Genomic DNA, 18,304 nt, shown 5'->3' with positions numbered 1-18,304 from the left:
TATTATTATTATTATTAGTATTATTATTATGTATAGTATATTATATTATTATTAGTATAGGTATCTGATAGGTGAATGGATGAATGAATGGGATGCCTGGGTCTGGGGCCCTCCGTTGTCGGGCCTGCACGGGTGTCGCCTTGTTGGGGGGTTCCCTCTCTCCGGGCCCGTCTCCGGTCCCCCCCGCTGCCTCTGCGGCGGGGCGCCCCTCTGGTCTTGGGGGGCCACTTTCGTGGGGGACGGGTGCGCCTGCCCGCGTCGGCGGCCGGGGCGGCTCTGTCTCTCCGGGCAGGCTGGCCCCCTGCCGGGTGGGGGTCGTTGGCCTGAAGGGTGAGGGCCTCCTGGCCGCGTGTCCGGCCCGGACCGGGTGGCCGGGGATCGCCTGGATCGCGGCCCGCCGCCGCGGGGTCCCTGGCTGCTTCTTCCCGCGCCGTGGGGGCCCTGCCCGCGGGCCCCCTCGGCCGCTGCCGGGGGGGGGGGGGGCCTCGCAGGCGGTGGGTTGCCTCCCTCCTACTTCTCCCCTCTGTGGGGTTGCCGGTGGCCTGGGTTCCGGGCTCTTCCGTGTCGGCCTCTGGTCTCGCGGGTGGCGGGATTGCTCCCCCCCCTCCCCCACTATAGATACACTTCAGGTGGAGCTTTGTTTGGTTTATTACACACACACACACACACACACACACACACACACACACACACACACACACACACACACACACACACACACACACACACACACACACACACACACACACACACACACACAGTCACTTAGTCACATGCATATACACACACACACACACACGCATGATCATATACATACACACACACACACACATAGACATACACACTGGCTTGTTCACCTGCATGCTGGCTCTCTAGTTTTTGGGTTTAGGTAGCGGTAGCGATAGCTTAGCTCAGACTGTGATCAGATCTCAAGATTTAGGTCGATTGCAGTTATTGCTTTGGTTGGCTCCGTGCCGGTTTCGTGCTTTGTTTGTGTTTTTTTTTTTGTTGCAGATTTCCAGTGCTTGACGTGTGTCTCCGTGTGTTCCTGCTTCCTGGATTGGCAGTGGATGTCGTCACCCCCCCCCCAAAAAAAAAAAAAACACTGGGTTTGTATGTGTATATTTATGTATGTGTACGCATTTGTGTGCGTATATATATGTATATATATTAAATATAGTAATAATGCACATATATACACTTTTGGTTTCTACCGTCATGGTATCAATCAATAATATGTGTGCAGACAAGGTAAAAAAAAAAAAAAAAAAAACTAAATTAAATTGAATTTTCCGTACTGTCCCACTACTGTGGCTTTTTTGTTTAAAACCACACACTCTACGACATGTACTGATTTTGCCAAAATCCAAACATGCAGAATGCAAAACAAACGGACAATCTGCAGTAAATGAAAAATACTACTACTAGCCAGTATGCAGCTGACTAGTCTACTTCATATATTGTGCATAATGTCATGCACACCCACAGCTGTCTCTTATCTCAACAGTGGTGGAAAAACATGTTCACTTTCAGAACCCAGAAGCTGGTCATGAATGCTGTGGTAAAGAACAAATTACAAGGCTTTAATGGTGGCATAGTATCTACTAAACATGAATACAATATGCAGTCAGTACTATGTACTGTATAATAAGTGTAGTACATTGTATGTGGTTACAAAAACAATTCCGTCACTTTATCATCAGATTGGACTGAGAAGACATACATCTAATATATTGTACAGTTATTGCACTGTATACTTTATTAAATGATCTGCTTTGAACATATCTAAAACTTTACATTACTGTATAAAAATAGAACAAATATTTAGGAAAACAACAGTTTATGACTCATGAACGATAGCTGTTTGAGTTTGTTTACTAGATTCACATCACTTTTACTTTGGCAAAATAATATTTTTCAATACACAAATCTGAACAAAAACTATACAGGACTGTTACCACCGCAGTCCTCAAGGTTTTCAGTAACAATGTTCACATATATCCATTTATCCAAATTACAGTTTATAAAAAATAAAAACAAAATCCCACAGTCACAGGAACCAAAATAATCTTGTGAACCCTGCAAGTTAACTGAATAAAGTTACGGATTTTAAAGATTAAAGTGGATGAATAAAAGTCTCACTTAGAAACGATGTCATGGCAGCGTGAGCCACTCAACTCCCGTCCCTAAACCTGCTGCTCTGAACAAAGATGTAAAGACAATGTTGAATATGGCATTTTTGTGTCATTACAGAAATGTCATTAATACCTGTGGAAATTTTGTCAACTTGGGGAAAAAAGAGGATTATAGGCCCCCCTTAAGCGAAACGCATAAACACCACATGGGAAATATTGATACCCTTGATATAATTTGGTTATTCCAACCTCATTTGAACAGTTTGCAGAGATTTGACTTTCATCTCTTTCTATTCTGCTCATGACTTGTGGGGGCAAACAGTGCTTGTGCCTGACATAATTTCAACAAAACTTAATCTCAAACAAAACTGTCAGAGAATTGAGGAGGTAAAGAAACATGTTCACTGAATCTTTATCACCCATTGAGTCCATGTCTACTTTTACAAGTCGTGTACTGCAGTCTCTACTATTAAGGTTTTGGGAAAGCGGAGTCTCTAAAGATATCAAGGCAGTTCACGGTGATGAGTGCCCCAGTCAGGTGTCTCCACTGTCTGGTGGCAGGGTTCTTCATTTTATCAAGCACCAGGTGAAGATCCTGGATCATGTCCCTGTAGCCGTCTCCATAGCGCTGACTCCAGGAGTACAGGAAGTCATAGGCAGGCTTCCACATGGACTTGAATCAGAAGATTACACAACGATGAGATTTACAGTGTAATAAAATTCACAGCATGTCAGAAATTCCAGTCTTTTCTGATACTGGACCAACCCTCTGAATGTTTTAGATAGTTTCCTGCTCCAGCACACCTGTGTGAAATGAATTTTCAACTTATTATGTTTGAGTGAGAATCCTTCAACTGTGATGGAGCAGTGAAACCAATAAAACATACAGGACGAGGGGTGCCGTTTAACCAGGAATAGAAAACAGTGTATTCTGTTAAAACTGACCTGGAAATTGACTTCACCATTCTTTCCTCGATGTGGTGCCTCATAAGCAGCTATCTGAGCAGCGGACAGTCTCCCCATCTTCTCACCAAGCTCCCGCCATCGAACCCCCAGCTCCACAGCAGTGGACAGAATGACAGTGTTCGTGATGAGCTGGGCCACTATATTCACAGAGTCCATCTTCAGCAGTCCCTTGATGACATTATTAAGAACATTTTAGCTGGAACAAAAGCACTGAAATCACACATAGATAGTGAAGGGCTTTTATTCTAACACATTAATGAGATGACTCATGTAATGTGTCCAATGTTTTGATACGTAGTTTTCTGTATAGGGTCTTTCCCTAGTCCCGTTAATCAGAAAACTATAGTTTTTCTCTACTTACCACCATTAGTTCATGCAGGAACTTTCTCCTAGTCTTGTCTGTGTGGCAGTCCTCCTTCAGCCTCTCCAGAACACACGCCACTTTATCGTCTTCACTTTCAGCGTCCCTTCGTGTGATTGTGTCCAGCGGCTGGTTTCTGTACCCTAAAGCATCTGCGAAGCTTCTCCAGCTAGTAATGTGTTCAGTCACCAGTGTCTGGATGCCAGAGTACATGTAGGTAAGTTTCTTGAAGGGCAGGCTCATGTTGTTCAAGAGGGCCGCTGTGGAGATTTGAATGCCAGTGAAGTCGATCACCTGGTCCTTGGTTATGAGTTTGATGTTTTTGCAGTGAATCAAGCCGGTCCTGCCTCTGAGGAACCCGATATGCCACTCTTTTACCTTTGAATTACCGACTGACCGAACAGTCTCTTTAGAAAGGAGAGCCACTGTGTCACCCTTGAAGTATTCCAGTAGGTATTCTACTCGAGGCTGACGGAGAACTGACTTCAAGGCTACACCGTACCACTGCAGGTTTACGGGTTTGTCTTTGAATGACGGGAACTCTGGATCACGCCCCTCTGGGGTTTTCACCATTTCAGATCTCTTCTCTGCCTGCCTTGGCATCCTCTTTTCTGATCTGATAGGTGCTGCAGGAGGGGAAGAAATCTGAAAATGAGCAACGGCCAAAGACATGTTTGCGTCCTTCACATGTACATCTAATTTAAAAGGACTCATTTCTGCATCGCCAGTGCAAGATAATGCGACTGGCAAATGCCGAACTGTCCCTATCTTGAGCTGACTTTGCCTCACTTGTTTTACTTTGTCCTCAGGTTTGATTTTAAACACTGATCCTGCAATGTCAACTCCGACATGAAAGTCATTCAGCTTGTCTAGTTTATAACAATGTTTTCCCCAAAGTTGCAGCACAAGTGGAGGCAGCTGCTTGTTGCCTCTGCAGATATCTGAAAACGGCAGCTTTGATGGAACATCCTCGTGGCAGCAGACGACGATTACAACCTTGAATGATGGATGGATGTACCTTGGGCCATAGACTGCAATAGTGATTTGGCGGTCCAGGTAATCCCAGACCGATGTGGCAGGGGCCTGCAGTGCTGAGGCCTCTGCAACTGCAATGATGTAAAAGTGTGTCTTTAAGTCCCGGAGCTTCATCTGCATCATGTTCTTGTAAATGTAACAGTCATTCATTTTGACATACGGTCCTTCTCTTTTGTTGGACACTAGTCCAAACACAGTGGTCATCACCTGACTTGAAGGATCATCCTTCACCTCTCCTGACAGTTTCATCTCCACAGATAAGCACTCCTTTGTGTTGATGTTGCTCAGGAGCACCTCCAGAAGTGGACTCATGGTTGTCATGTAGTTGTTGTTGAGCCCAGGAGGTGGGTCCAGCATTGCTTTCAGTGTAACCTCCTGCACTTCTGCAGGAGGGACATGGCCTTGTGGAACATGGATGCTAATTTTGGATTCTGGTAACTGTATTGAGCCTCCGTTGTGGCCGATTTTGCAGATGACGTGAAAGTTGGTGGCCTGGGTCTGAGCCCATCCAGGACTCTGGCTCATCAAATTCAAGTCCACGCACGAGCGGGTGAGTTGCCTGTGGCTCAGCCAGGCCATCTTATAGGCCTCTCTGTCATTCTTTAGCCACTCAAAGTCCGGGTTCAGCACCGGTCCAAGGGGTTTGACAGAATTTTCACATTTGGGCACTTTTCTCTCCAGATCATCCAGGATGTCTGAAGCACTCCGCCATCTCCCAGATCGGTTGCTGGTTTTGTGTTTGTTCTCCAAAAAGTGGCCCATGTTGCCTTCATCAGAAGAAGTGCTGATGGCATCATCATTACTTGTGTTGGGATGTATTTTAGTCTCTTGTTTTACACTTGACGTATCAGAAGCACGTCTATCATTGCTGCTGTGTACAATGTCATCTAGGAAAGGGTTTGATCCAGAGAGTTTGTTCCAAAAAGGGTTTTTTATTTGAGACGATAGTGAGCTTTCTGGCTGTAAAAGCTGCCACTCTGAGTTCTGTGTTCTTCCTGACACATATCCACCTTTAAAAAAAATAGAGGAGATTTGATTAGATGTGTTAACAGTATTGAGAGGTTTTCACATTCAGGGCATTTGCTGTTTGAAACTGAGATTTTTTACCATTTAAGTGGTCACTGTTTGACACAGTGTCACTCAGATCAATCAGTGTGCCTTCAGATCTGCTCCGCATGAGACTCCCAACACGGTTAAAGGACTTGGTCCCTCCAGCTGCCATGTTGTTACCTGTAAAAATAGAAACTATATTTACTGGCGTACTCCCTTAGTTCATTGTGGAATGGAAAAGAAAACATCTCAAATATAGTCATGTGCAAAAGGTCATGCCTCATCTCTATGCCTCTTTTCTGTATTACTTTGTTGTTGTTTTTGTCTTTGTGTGATTACTCATTATCCGTATTGAAGCTTTGGCACAACAATTTCCTGCGGGATCAATAAAGTTCTCATCTTATTTTTCAGTCCTTTTTTTCTCTATATGTTAAGTAAATGAATGGTGGATTGATGGATAAATAAGTAAATGTCTGATCTTGCAAATCCATGCAAATAAATATACATTTGGGTACATGTTTTTTAATATGCAGATTAAAAAACAATATTCAGGCAAGCACGCAATAAAGGCCAATCATTTTCCAATATTGATAAGCAGATTTCATTGTGATATTCATGATCAAACATTCCCATTCACTTGCTGTGTCTTATCTAATATTGTTGGAATCCAGCAAAACTGGGTCAACAACAGAAAATTAATCAGCAGTCATTTTTGGAGGATTAAATCAAAATTTAAAGAGTACTTTGTCAAAATAAAGTGAGCTAATAATATTTAGATGTAGACTCTTATTCAGAAAGAAATGTGAAACAATAGTCTGATTAATTGCTTACCTGTATTGTTCCGACAAATGACAGCAGTGATTTTCTACAGTAAAGTTATTGTTCCGTCTCAGAAATGTCCAGGCTTTCTGTCGCGCTACTGTCTGATACGGGAAACTGTTCCAAACCCTGGAATAAAGCCTGAACTTTTCATCCTGCCTCTTGTTTGCGTAAAATGACACTACCCATTCAAGACTTGTCAGAGTGAGTCAGTCATGTCCTACACCAGTGCACAAAAACAGGTTGGTCTTGTCAAGCACATGATACAGAAGTCGGATCTCTGGGAGCTTCTTGCTTTGATCAAAGAGCGGACACATTGTATTATGTTGAGTACAAAATGTCAATTAAATGAATTAATGAACACAGAGCCATTATACATTAGTATAATGTCGTCCATCAATAACTTAACTTTCTTAGTGGAAATCATGAGTTTTTTTTTTGTTTTTTGTTTTTTGTATATTTGAGCGTTGCTGCTGATTACTCGCACAGACAAATCATAATAATCCAGAGAAAGAAACAGTAAACACCGGTTCCTTCAGATATAATCCTTCAGCTCCAGCTTGGGTCACCACAACACCAACATCCGACTCTCAGTCTGAGCAGGTGCTCGGACTACTAGTTACACATTAATAAGCCATTTGCTTATATGACATAATTTCCATTATTACGATGGAAAAGGAAACCCCATCAACTTAAAGTAAAATACAAAACAAAACAACAACTAAAACAAAGTCTGAGCTCACCGTCAACATAAGATGTTTATTTGCTTCGTTGGCAGTTGGAGGAAAAAAAATCCAGTCATTTACTCTTGTTTTCTGGGGCGTTTCTACTCAGCTCACCTCCTCGCGTCACGGCCCCTCTGCTGTGTTTGCTCTCTGTCACAAGGCATTTTGGGACTGGAAGTTTAAAGTATTACAGGAGCATTGACAGAGGGGCGGACTGTCGAGTAGAGTGACTACATTACCCAGAATGCAGCACTGTTTACAGCAGCACGGGCCTTGCAACACCTGAAACTGAAACACGCCTGCGGTTTCGACAGGAGTCAGATACGTGATAAGCGTGTTACAGAATCATGCTGTCCAACAGGTTGGAGTTTTTTTTAGTATGAAAATATATGAACTGGTCTAGACAGTGGGATGTATCTAATCCTCAGCAGTACTTGGAATCTTTTGCAACGGGAGCATATGCTGAAAGTTATGACTTATTTTTATTTTTTTAAGTAGGCTATACTATTAAACCAAGTAAATAAATCAATAAATCAATAATGGATACAAATTCCAGTATGAAAACCTTAGATCCAACTCTTTCTTGGTCAGTCATGTAGATTTTGGTAAGGCTTTACAGGGTTTGTTGACTCTACTTTATCTTTCAGTGACTTTAGATCAAGGCTGGAATGTACTTTGAAGGTAAAAAAAAAAAAGAAAAAGTTAATTTCATCAAGTCATGTTATCTCGCTGAAGATACAGTTACAAGTTACACTCACATGCTATGATGGATACCTGCATCTTTATAAAGGTCAAATAAAAGCATCTGAAAGGTCCTTTCTGAGTTGTTTTACTGGTCTGTGGTCTCTGGATTTTAAACTATTTAAGCCACAAACAGCTCTGAAGGAATGCAGCTAAGCACTCTTGAGTAGATTATTTATTTTGACCAAATATAGCTGGCTTTGGTAACCTGGAATTTGACGTGACCCTTAACATGACCTTCCACAGAAGATTTAACCTCTAAAAAGTATTATTATTATTGTTGTTGTTGTTTTCCTTTTTGAAAATGCATTTCTCTTGCAGCTATCTCTGAATATAGGTTACACACTCAGATACATTTGTTGGGGCCTTTCATAAAACTGCACAAATGTCACTAAAATAACTTGAAACTGTCAAAAGTAATAATAAAATAATGATTGACTGATCACTGACTAATGGAAATCAGACATTTCTCTTGAATTTTGATTCAACAGAATCAATTGATAAATCAAACTAATGAAACTGGCATGGTAAATTTAGTTGGTATCCCTAAAAAAGACTGAAAATAAATTTGGCAAGGATTACTTTAAATTAGTATGCATCACTAATTCGCTGACCCCACTCTTCTTTCCAGTGTTTTCTACAGTGTTCACACAAGATAGACATATAGTGGATGGTGAGGACATGTTCCCTAAATGTGTTAAAAATCACATGGCATCGCTTATCCTACACTGTCTGTCAAAAAAGTCACATAATCTAATACTTCATTGGACCGCCTTTAGCTTTGATTATGGAATGGATTTGCATTGGCATCATTCCGATAAGCTTGTGCAATGTCACCTCATTCATTTCTATCCAGAGTTTAATTCGTTTTTTGTATTGTTGTACTGTTCATGGTAATGTCTGACCACATTTCTTCCTCAACATGATTTTCCTTCTAGTTTTTAGTAATGTATTAACCCAATTTAGGCATTTTTTTTAAGCAGTCTCCTTTAACGTTTCCTTTATTTGATGCATTGCCCTTTTTAAGCAGATTAACATCTTTTCCACAACCACAGGATGTGTTTTCTTGTTTAAGAAATGAGAAGCTATTCACTGCCTCGGTTAGGGTTAAATAACTTTTTGCCACCTGCAACATAATCACCCATACAGTTATTATCCAATGGGAAGCTCTTACCTATTCGCTTAGTTAAATCCAGAAAACTCACCAGGTGGTGACTTTTCTTTTTGGAGAGGCAGCAAAGAATTAAAGAAGCTTTGAAATTTTGATTTTATGAAATAAATAAAGAAATGCATGGTCATCCCAATGATACATGTCTTATTTTAGAATCGGCATCAGAAGTCTTTATTATAAGTGCATAATATGACATAATAGCAAGAACTCGGGTAGTCTAACAATTCATCATAAATATCATCAGAACAGGACATTAAAATAAATAGAGGCTAATCATTCAATAAGGCATAATCAAAATATACACAAATACTATTTTCATTTTAGACTATTACTACAGCCTTAATGCAAGTAGCACTAATCATATGACGTCAGGAATGTGCTTTCTGCTTGCATGATTGTACCACTTGATGGAGCCATTTCTCTACTGTTCATTCACTCAGATGCTTCTTTATGTACTTAGTTACAAAGTATTTTGATTCTCTTTTGGACCTTTTAAAATGTTTTCCTGTTCAAACAGTTGTTAGTGTCAGGTGTAACACAAAAGGCAAGGAAAATGCAGATTTGGGCAAAGACAGGTGGATAAGAGGGTGAGTTAAGGCAGCCACACTCACTCTGAATCAACGACACTAGACGTGCACGATGTTTGGGTCAAACGTTCTTAGTGTTTTGGGAATGGTTTCTTTGTTAAATTGCCTAAAATTATGTCTATTGTGTAATTTCCATTTGCATTTTAAATATACACTGGAGAAATACAGACATCTTAAGTTTATAAAAAATATTTAGGCCCTGATTGAGCATCAATAGACCTTTTTGATGCCTGGTGATTCCATCTATTGATGAAGTAGTGATGTTAACCTTTCTAGGTTTGTGCATTTGATTACAAAAAGAACATGAGTATGCTGGCTCAGGACTTCATCTTGAGATGCTTTTTCTCTGCGCACTCTTTGAAAATGTCACTGGGGTGTTTATGGGCAACAGTGAAGCTTTACATATTTTTTTTCTTATAAAATTTTGCATTTTTATTGCTCTTATGGGTGTCATCATTTTCATTGATTTTAAAAGGAGAAAATACTATGTTTTGTCTTTTTGTTTGAATGTATTTTGAATACTTTGAAACACAATGATATTGAAATATTTTATAGATTCATGCAATGAAATTATGAAGTCAATGGCTAAAGTCTATAAAAACAAGATAAGCTTCTTCCTGTCAAGTTGCATCTGTGGATATTCAACTCATGGATCAGACAGGTGAAACACAACCTGTTACATAAATGAATTCAAATTGCTGGAAGCATTGTATAAAAGGCACCCTGTCAGTCTTACAGCAATTGCTGTTAATTATTTTGACTAACCTCTGGACCATGTCCAATTGCGTTTCCCCGGAGATTGGTGGGTTTGATGACAATTGCAGTGCAGTTGGTGGTTCTAACCACAAAATTGGCCACAGATGCATCATCGGTGAGAGGTGTTACAACAACACTGTGATTTACTGGTGGAATGGGGAAAAAAATAAAAAACACATCTCATCATATCAACAGTCGTTAGCATTTGCATGGAGCATCTGTCAAGACTGTGATTTAGCTTAAGCTTTATGAAGCAAAACTTGACCTCAAAATCACAAGCGTGTGCAGGCTTTAACCGTTTTGGTATAATCATATTCCTTTTCCTGCATTTTAGGTGATTGGATCAAAGCTGAGCTGGCTCCTAAAACACCACATTCTCTTTATTGTGGCCTTCATCCTCAGTTGGCTACTCACCCTCCTCGTCCTGGCTTGCGTGCACTTCCTGATGCCAGCATAATTTAAATGAGGCCTTCTGTGGGACTTTCCTCTGAGGACTAAGTGACACTACAACAGCCTGGGAAGGTGATAATAAAATGATAACACAGTGAAGCATGTGTAACATTTAATCTTTTCTTGTTAAATTATTCTTTAGTCACCCTTTAGATGACTAAAGAATATTCTTTTGAGGGAAAACATTTCTCCTTTACATACAGAAGGCCTCTTTAAATAAAACATAATATATAAATTCATGTTTTGCAGCTTATAGCAATAAGTCAAGTCAGACTTGGAATAATTAATTATAGTTAAGGTAAAAAAAAAGTTTAGCATTAGACCTCCCCCTGCGTAATAATATTCTTTATCAAATAAATTGTGTTTCGCTCTTGCTCGGAGTCGAAAGATTGTTCCCTTTAACCGCTTATTGTCAATTGTAAAAATGTGCCTCAAACTGATTCTTTTCTAATCTCCTTTATTTAGCATCTGCTTGACAGCAAGAATACAAATCATTGAGATTTTTTATATTTCTTGTCTTTATATTAAGACAGTAAGGGGTTAAAGTTTATTCCTTCCCTTTTAATTTAAAAAATGTCATATGCTTCAGAGGATACTTTCATGTAATAAGTTTTCCTTTATCTTTCGGGCTGTTTATCTATATGGCCAAAACCAAACTAATAAATTAGAAACATTAAAATTGAAAAATAAAATAAAATAAACCATAACAACTAACTTTTTTATTTTTTTCCCAATAATTCTTTTATTTTTATTTATATATTTTACACAGTAAAACTGCAGTAACTGAACAGAAACTTAAACAGATATTTTGTCGGTTTGCTGTTCAAATTCAGTCAAACTGTGCTGCAGACTCAGCATAGTTAAATCCCAAATTACAAAGTGTACCTGAACTAACAGACTTCCTGAAGAAGTGCAAACAGGTAGGAGATGTTAGTGGAAGCCGTTTGGTTTTTCTGTGCATGCAAGAACTTGTACGTTGCAGCGTGTAAATATGACGGGTAGAAAAGCAGCAGAACTGAGGAAGTTGAAATATTCACCATCATATTATTATGGGTGTTTTCACAGGAATTCCTTGTTGGCATAAAGACTGACTACACAACACATGAGGCATCCATTCCTCTGATGAGGTGTTCTCATGCACTGTTGAATTGAGAATATATGGTGAGTTTAAGCACTGTAAACCTTGATTCATGGCTAATTGAAAATTCAAAAATTGTGTGCATTTACACCAGACTTCTTGCTGACTCATGTTTTATCCAGGTGTGTTTCAGAAGGAACATGCAGGTGAACTGAGGACGTGCGTCCTTTCTGATGTATGTCCCACAACAAATATGTGAACAAGCTGTTGTGTGTTTGTTGAATGTTTACACTTAATGAAATGAAAAGGCACACTTAAAATAATACAATAATGGTTTAATACCGGCAGCACCAGTGAATCCCCACTGAATCCCATACCACAAATTTCTCAGGATAGATCCAGGAATATGTTTAACAAAAGAAAACTGTAGATGGCGCTATATAGCTGTACATGAGAAGCCGCTGAGCAGAAATTTGGAGGATGTTTAACCTACTCCTCGCAGTCAGGCGGCAAAAGAAAACATGAAGTTAAAGGAAGTGCCGAGGGTTTCTACGCTTCATCCAACATAGTTGAGAGATAACTCGGCGTAGATGCCCACAAGGTCCCGAGAAATCTGTTATTTTGGCACAGTAAAATCCAGAAACAACAATATAGGCTATATAATTCAAATGGGGAAAATGTGGACTTGTTACAATTGAAAATCGCCCAACTGCGTTATATGTGTCCTGTTTCAGCCCACAGACAGAAGCAAATAAGTAATTAGAACAAAAATGGCCAAAATTTATTGGTAAATGTATGTTTTAAACTGAAAAGGGATTATCTTATCTTTTATCCTCTCTAAGATTATCAACCCTGATTTAGGAGGAACTTTGTTAATTCAAGATCAAGTGAGTGAGATCGACATAAAAGGCGACAAATGATGCGTATTACTTTACTGTGAAGTTAATAATGTAAGGCTTATGAACACTTTACCCACAGTAGTTTGAGTTACAGTCGATTTTGAAATGAACAAATGTAAGCGAATGTGTTTTGAAAACGAAAAAGAAAGAAAAGAAAAAAGGTCCGTTGTGCGCAGTGACAACTTGTAATGTTCCCGGAACTTGATCAAATATCCTTGCAGGTATTCTATACGTGCGTAATCCTGTTGAGAGCCAGGACATAAACTGAAAAAAAACTATATTAAAAAAAACTTTAAAAAATGCAGAGCAAAACTAAAAATTATAGTCTGTCCCTAAAAGAAAATATGGTGAAAATGTAGGGTCTAATAAGCCGAGGCCTATAACTAATAAAGTTGCTATTCTGCCGTCATTGTTGGGGACCTTTGAGATTTTCATAAGCAACACAATATGGTGTTTTTTGTAAAGCTTGGATTTAAAAAAGAATTATCAAAACACCGACTTCTTTAATTTTATTTCCTAAGATGCGTAATAAAGTCAATCGTATTACTGTTTATGTATCTATCTATTTTGTTTTATCGGTTTTGCCGTTCTGTTATAGGCCATTGTCTTCCATTTTAAGTGTAAAAAAGTATTTTAAAAACCACCAGCTAAACATTTACATGATGAATCTCAGTAGGCCTATATAAAATGTGAGCCTGGTTATAAAACAAACCAACATTTAATCTGCTGTGATATAAAATATTAAATACCGTCCGAGTTCTGCACTGTTAAGAAAGGGATTTTATCGACTCAACAATCAAACAAACTGAGTCGATCAAACTGCTTCTGAATTTATACTGACTTTATTGAGTGGCTCACATAAAAAGCCATTCTCAGAGAAAAAAAATAATGTAAAATTAAAATCACTTTACAACATGCTTACTTAAATTAAAAGAGTGGATAAACAGTAAATGATTTCAAAACCATACAAATAATTTCAAAGTGCGCCTAACGATAGACCCCTAAAATACAAGAAAACTCGTGGTTAAATATTCCCCACAATACATTTCATACCATGTCAAAGAAAAGTCCAAGTACATTTCCGTATATTTTCAAATATTTACTAGAGTCCATATACAACTAGAAATACCTATACAAAATCGTCTCCTGGACAAATACATTGCCCACCTTTACATTGGGCTGTAATTATTCTAACCTACATTTCTCATTATTTACAACACATTTTGCAGCAAAGTAAAGATTAAGTATCTTAGACTGGCCAACTTGCAAACTTGGCGTACAACTGGAGGCTGTGGGGTGAATAGCAATACTTGATTTAGACCTTCAACTGCTCCTCCGTTATCTGATGGGACTACACAGATCAAATGAAAACCATTGCATCCCGCATTTCACCAGATTACTCCACAAACAGGTATTTATTCCTGCCGAGCAGTCCTTCCACAGTGACAAAAGCCATTCCTCTTGCTCGATAATAAAGTGCCAGTGTTTGGTTTTAAAACAATGCGTACAGTATGACAGCAGTAGCGCATTTTTTTTTCTTTTTTGCCTCAGTTCACAGCAGTGTTTTTCTTTTTTTTTTTTTTTTTTTCTTATTTTCTTTTTCGTCGTATACTGAGAAATAAACCAGTAGGGCTTGTCGGGGATCGGGTTGCAGAAAGTTTCAACTTTGCCCTGCTCCAGCGTGTCGCACAAGAACTTGACTTCACTTTCACACCGCAGGTGTACTAATGAGGAGTTTATGATGGCACAGCTAGGTCACTATGCAGTTAATAATCTTAAAACACTTGGAGGAGACAGAAAAGAAAGGTATAGACATATTTTCTTATTAAATGACAACACTCATGGAGGAAGTATGTCACATACACCAAAGTATGTCCACTCTCTTGTCTTGTAGGACAAATGAATCACAATATGTTGCTGTTGTACAGTTTGTTTTTTTACTTCACTGCCGGGAGTTTTAAGGCTGATTTATGGTTCCGCGTTACACCAACGCGGAGCCTACGACGTATGGTACGCGGCGGTCTGCGTCGATTTAACGCAGAACCATAATTCAGGCTTTAGAGCCCGTTCATGCCCACTGCCTGGCTGGACTCGGGCGGGTGCAACAGGTCGGGGGAATGGCACGGGGGGCTCCCCGGCGCGCTGTGCTCGCTGTCGGTGTCGCTCCCCCGTTTCCCCCCGCTGCCCCCGGAGGCCGAGCCGGAGGATCCCCCTGCGCTGTGAGTCTTCACGTGTTTACTCAGGTGGTCGCTGCGCATAAATCTCTTGTTGCACACCGGACAAGCGAAGCGCTTCTCCCCGGTGTGCGTGCGTAAATGTCGCTGGAGCTCGTCGGAGCGCGTGAATCTCTTCCCGCAAAAGAGCCAGTTACACACAAACGGCCTCTCGCCGGTGTGCCATCTCAAATGCGCCTTGAGGTGCGACGTTTTGCCGTACACCTTCCCGCAGCCGGGGATGTGGCAGCTGTGCAGACCTTTCCTCCGCAGGCTGGCGCCGGCCGGCCCGAGTCTCTCCGCCTCCTGGCAGTTCGGACAGTCGCAGGTGGCTCTGCCGGAGTACCTTCGGGCAGAGGACCGGGGAGACCCCGCTAAAGATGCGGGCGGCCCCCCGGAGAGCATGGTGCCCCCTGCTCCGGCCAACGGAGACGGGCTGGTGTCCGGATAAGAGGATAACACCGGCTTGAAACCGTCCATCAGGTGCTGGCCGGTGGTCAACAGGTGCGGAGAGGGACTTGTGCTGAAAGCAGAGTGACTTAAACTGGAGTAGTCTGAATTATATCCGCCCAGGGGAGAGTGTAAGGAGGTCTGGAGTCCACCAGAGTGCAAGGACGTCTGTAGTGCTGCTCCGTTTGGGTTTTGAACGTCAATCCATCCCGCTCCCACGTCCCACCACGCCGATGCTCCGGTGGTGCCGACCTCTCCCGCGGGGATGCCGGGGTGGGAGGACTTGAACCAGGACTCGTACGGGTGCGCCACGCTCATCCTGGGGTAAATGCCCTGCAAGCTGTCCACGGACGTGTGCACCTTGGAGATGAACACCGGCTGGTGGCTGGACTCTTGAGAGTTGCTCGACACGGATGCTTGGAAAACAGAATAGTCGTTTCCGAAATGGGAACTCGTTGAGGTACCAGAGGTGAGGGAGAAGGCACTGGATCCGCTGGAGCTGTTTGTGCCGAAAGAGTCCGAGATGCCAGCTCCGTTCCGGGACACCCCGAAGCCGGACAGGCCGGAGCCGAGGCTGCAGCTGCTGGCCGCGGCTCTCTTCCACGGGTGGAAGCCCTTTCCAAACGACGAGGAATTATCCGAAATTGAGGACGGTGAAGGGCTCGGACTCCCTATTTTGTTACATGTTGCTGCTAACATGGCTAAAGGAGTCGATCCTAACCTCGGCTCCTCCTGAAAGGACAAAAACATTTGTAAGCGGGCGGTTAGTTTAACAGGTTAAATAGGTTAATCACACAAGTTTCAGCTTAGTAGAGACAGTTTTTTTTTTTTTTTCATTTGAGTTTTCTAGTTTTTTTTGTTTTAAGTTTTGGAAATCATTATGGTATTATTCCCTACCTGGACGAACAGAAAGTGGAAGAGTAAACAAGCGTCAAGCTGAGCCTATACACGAATAACTTTCAAACTGCGAACTGTGAAGGCAAGCATGCGTGTTTTTAACACTACTCCAAAGTCCTATAACTCGTCAAAAAAGGGCTCGACTTTCTCATTCGAACCGCGTGGTGAAAATATAACTAACAGACTGGCTTTGCTGCTACTTTTTCTCCAGCTGCACGTTTAATCCTCCGTCGCAGGACAATGACAAGAACTAATTAAACCAGTAAGAAAGTCCTTTAGACTCACCCCAAGAAGTGAAGTTGCCATCACACAAAAACACTGCCCTCCTCAGAGAATCTTTTTATATTTATGAATCCCGAGGACTGTTTTTTTTTCTTTCTTTCTTTTTTTTCTTTTCTTTTTTTTTTTTTTTAGAGGTGTGCAATACAATGATGTGTTCCGCCCATTCTTCCACAATTGTAGGCTCCTCTCCGGCTTTGAAGTGCCGCTGTGACACGGGCGACCAATCAGCGGCCGCCTGTGGCCGCGCGGCCACACACTACCGTGAGGTCATCGATGGCGCCTCCGACAGCTCCCCGCCCTCCTGCAGCCCCCTCATGATAAAAGACAGCGGAAGGAAGGTAAAGTTAAATGAGAGCGAATTAGGAAGGAGGACTTGCAGGGGGGGCCTATTTATTGAAATTTTACAGAATATCACGTTCCATAAATTTTATAGGAGGACCGAGGGCATGTGCCCGGTAATATGGGATAGGCCGAGTGGCAAATAAATTGGTTGTAATAAAATAATAATTAAAAAAATAAAAGTCGGCGAATCGCCATAAGAGCGAAAATAGCCCCCCTGTGATACGAAATAAGCTATTCAATTTTCAAAATAAGGGTCCTGATTTGAGGAAACCAAGTTATTTTCCAGGAAAATAAATGTGTAATAGCCTATTAAGTACTAAACCAAATTTCAGTGCAGTTAAAGTTTTTCAGAAATGCCCCAACCTCCTTTTCTTTCTTTTACACGTCTTCAGTATCATAATTTTACCCGCATCGGCTGGATATTTGCATGTTTCAATCTCTTATGAGCTACACACAAACTCTATTACTCAAAATATAAAGGCTGCATTGTTCTGGCCAACACGGACCTATATTACACCGTCTCAAACTTTCATATTACTGTAATTGCTGTTCAATTACCTTGACAGTTTTGATTAAAACTGGCACATTCCGGGGACACATTATTCGTTTCATTATAGGGTATATTTGTCTAAAACAGCAGATGAAGAACATGGGAGGTCAGTGTAGTTGACTTTAGAAGATTTACTGCTTTCACATTACCAAATTCAAAAATGCATTTTTTTAAGCCCTCCCTCCCCCTCCGGCGCGCAACCCGCCCGGGGTTATTGGCAATATGCATAATGTTGGAGATGAGGATTAAGTGGAAGTATTTATTAAAGTAAGTGATTGCGTTATGTGCCTGAAAATAAGATGTTAATTTAGTTATCTTAAATTGGTTCTTCACTTTGTGCGCCGACATTTAGTAAAATAAGAGAAAGTCCATGTTGCATAATATGAACTGGTGAAAACGCGTGCTGAACCCTGGGACTCTGTCGGGGATATTAGCATGCGCCGTGCGCTTGAAGCATAAATTTCATTTGAATTTCAAATTTAATAACGCAGGAGGTTTTTAATCATCCCCAGTTTTATTTGTTTGATATTAACATGCTTATTGACCGGGTCTGTTGACCAGCTTGGTCATTACAGGACAGGGAAAAGTTAATTAAAACGACCAGGGATTATTCATCACATCATCTGCCTAAACCGTGTCGCTTCCTTTATTGCACAGTGTGATAGATGGACTCTCTGATTAATTCTTGTGTTTCTAGGATTGGACAAACAGCTTTTTGGATTTGAGCTGCCTGTGGTGTAAAAAATGAGGGAGATTCAAACAAAAAAAAAAAGAGACAAATATGATCTCGCATGTTC

General features: G+C 41.0%; 2 protein-coding genes across 3 annotated transcripts; both read right to left on the bottom strand.

Moving 5' to 3' along the window:
* Window positions 1-1,562: 1,562 nt before the first annotated feature.
* macc1 (MET transcriptional regulator MACC1) lies at window positions 1,563-7,237 on the bottom strand. Of its 2 annotated transcripts, none has more exons than XM_061716647.1 (5): window positions 7,110-7,237; window positions 5,605-5,727; window positions 3,463-5,507; window positions 3,081-3,269; window positions 1,563-2,808 (listed from the first exon to the last, which is right to left on the bottom strand). In XM_061716647.1, exons 2-5 carry the CDS (start codon window positions 5,717-5,719, stop codon window positions 2,605-2,607), a joined length of 2,553 nt encoding a protein of 850 aa, XP_061572631.1. In that variant the 5' UTR covers window positions 5,720-5,727; window positions 7,110-7,237; the 3' UTR covers window positions 1,563-2,604. The 2 variants fall into 2 exon arrangements, with proteins under 2 accessions (XP_061572631.1, XP_061572630.1); XM_061716646.1 differs by lacking the exon at window positions 7,110-7,237 and adding an exon at window positions 6,379-6,973.
* A 6,376-nt stretch (window positions 7,238-13,613) lies between these two features.
* On the bottom strand, window positions 13,614-16,692 carry sp8b (sp8 transcription factor b). Its single transcript, XM_061718324.1, has 2 exons — window positions 16,619-16,692; window positions 13,614-16,168 (listed from the first exon to the last, which is right to left on the bottom strand). The coding sequence occupies exons 1-2, from the start codon at window positions 16,637-16,639 to the stop codon at window positions 14,831-14,833; spliced, it is 1,359 nt and encodes a 452-aa protein (XP_061574308.1). The 5' UTR covers window positions 16,640-16,692; the 3' UTR covers window positions 13,614-14,830.
* Window positions 16,693-18,304: the final 1,612 nt, after the last annotated feature.

The sequence above is a fragment of the Cololabis saira genome, chromosome 3, assembly GCF_033807715.1.
Source record: "Cololabis saira isolate AMF1-May2022 chromosome 3, fColSai1.1, whole genome shotgun sequence".
NCBI classification, from domain to species: Eukaryota; Metazoa; Chordata; class Actinopteri; order Beloniformes; family Belonidae; genus Cololabis; species Cololabis saira.
Note: the sequence above shows the minus strand (reverse complement) of the source record. Positions and strands in the feature narration are given on the sequence as shown.

Excerpts from the sequence above, each read along its gene's own strand:
- sp8b (XM_061718324.1), bottom strand. The coding sequence starts at position 16,639 with ATGGCAACTTCACTTCTTGGG. Across the intron at positions 16,169-16,618 it reads TGGCAACTTCACTTCTTGGG|GAGGAGCCGAGGTTAGGATC; the intron begins GTGAGTCTAAAG and ends TTGTCCTTTCAG.
- macc1 (XM_061716647.1), bottom strand. The coding sequence starts at position 5,719 with ATGGCAGCTGGAGGGACCAAGTCCTTTAACCGTGTTGGGAGTCTCATG. Across the intron at positions 3,270-3,462 it reads TCCTGCATGAACTAATGGTG|GGACTGCTGAAGATGGACTC; the intron begins GTAAGTAGAGAA and ends AATGTCATCAAG. Across the intron at positions 2,809-3,080 it reads ATGGTGAAGTCAATTTCCAG|TCCATGTGGAAGCCTGCCTA; the intron begins GTCAGTTTTAAC and ends TTCTGATTCAAG.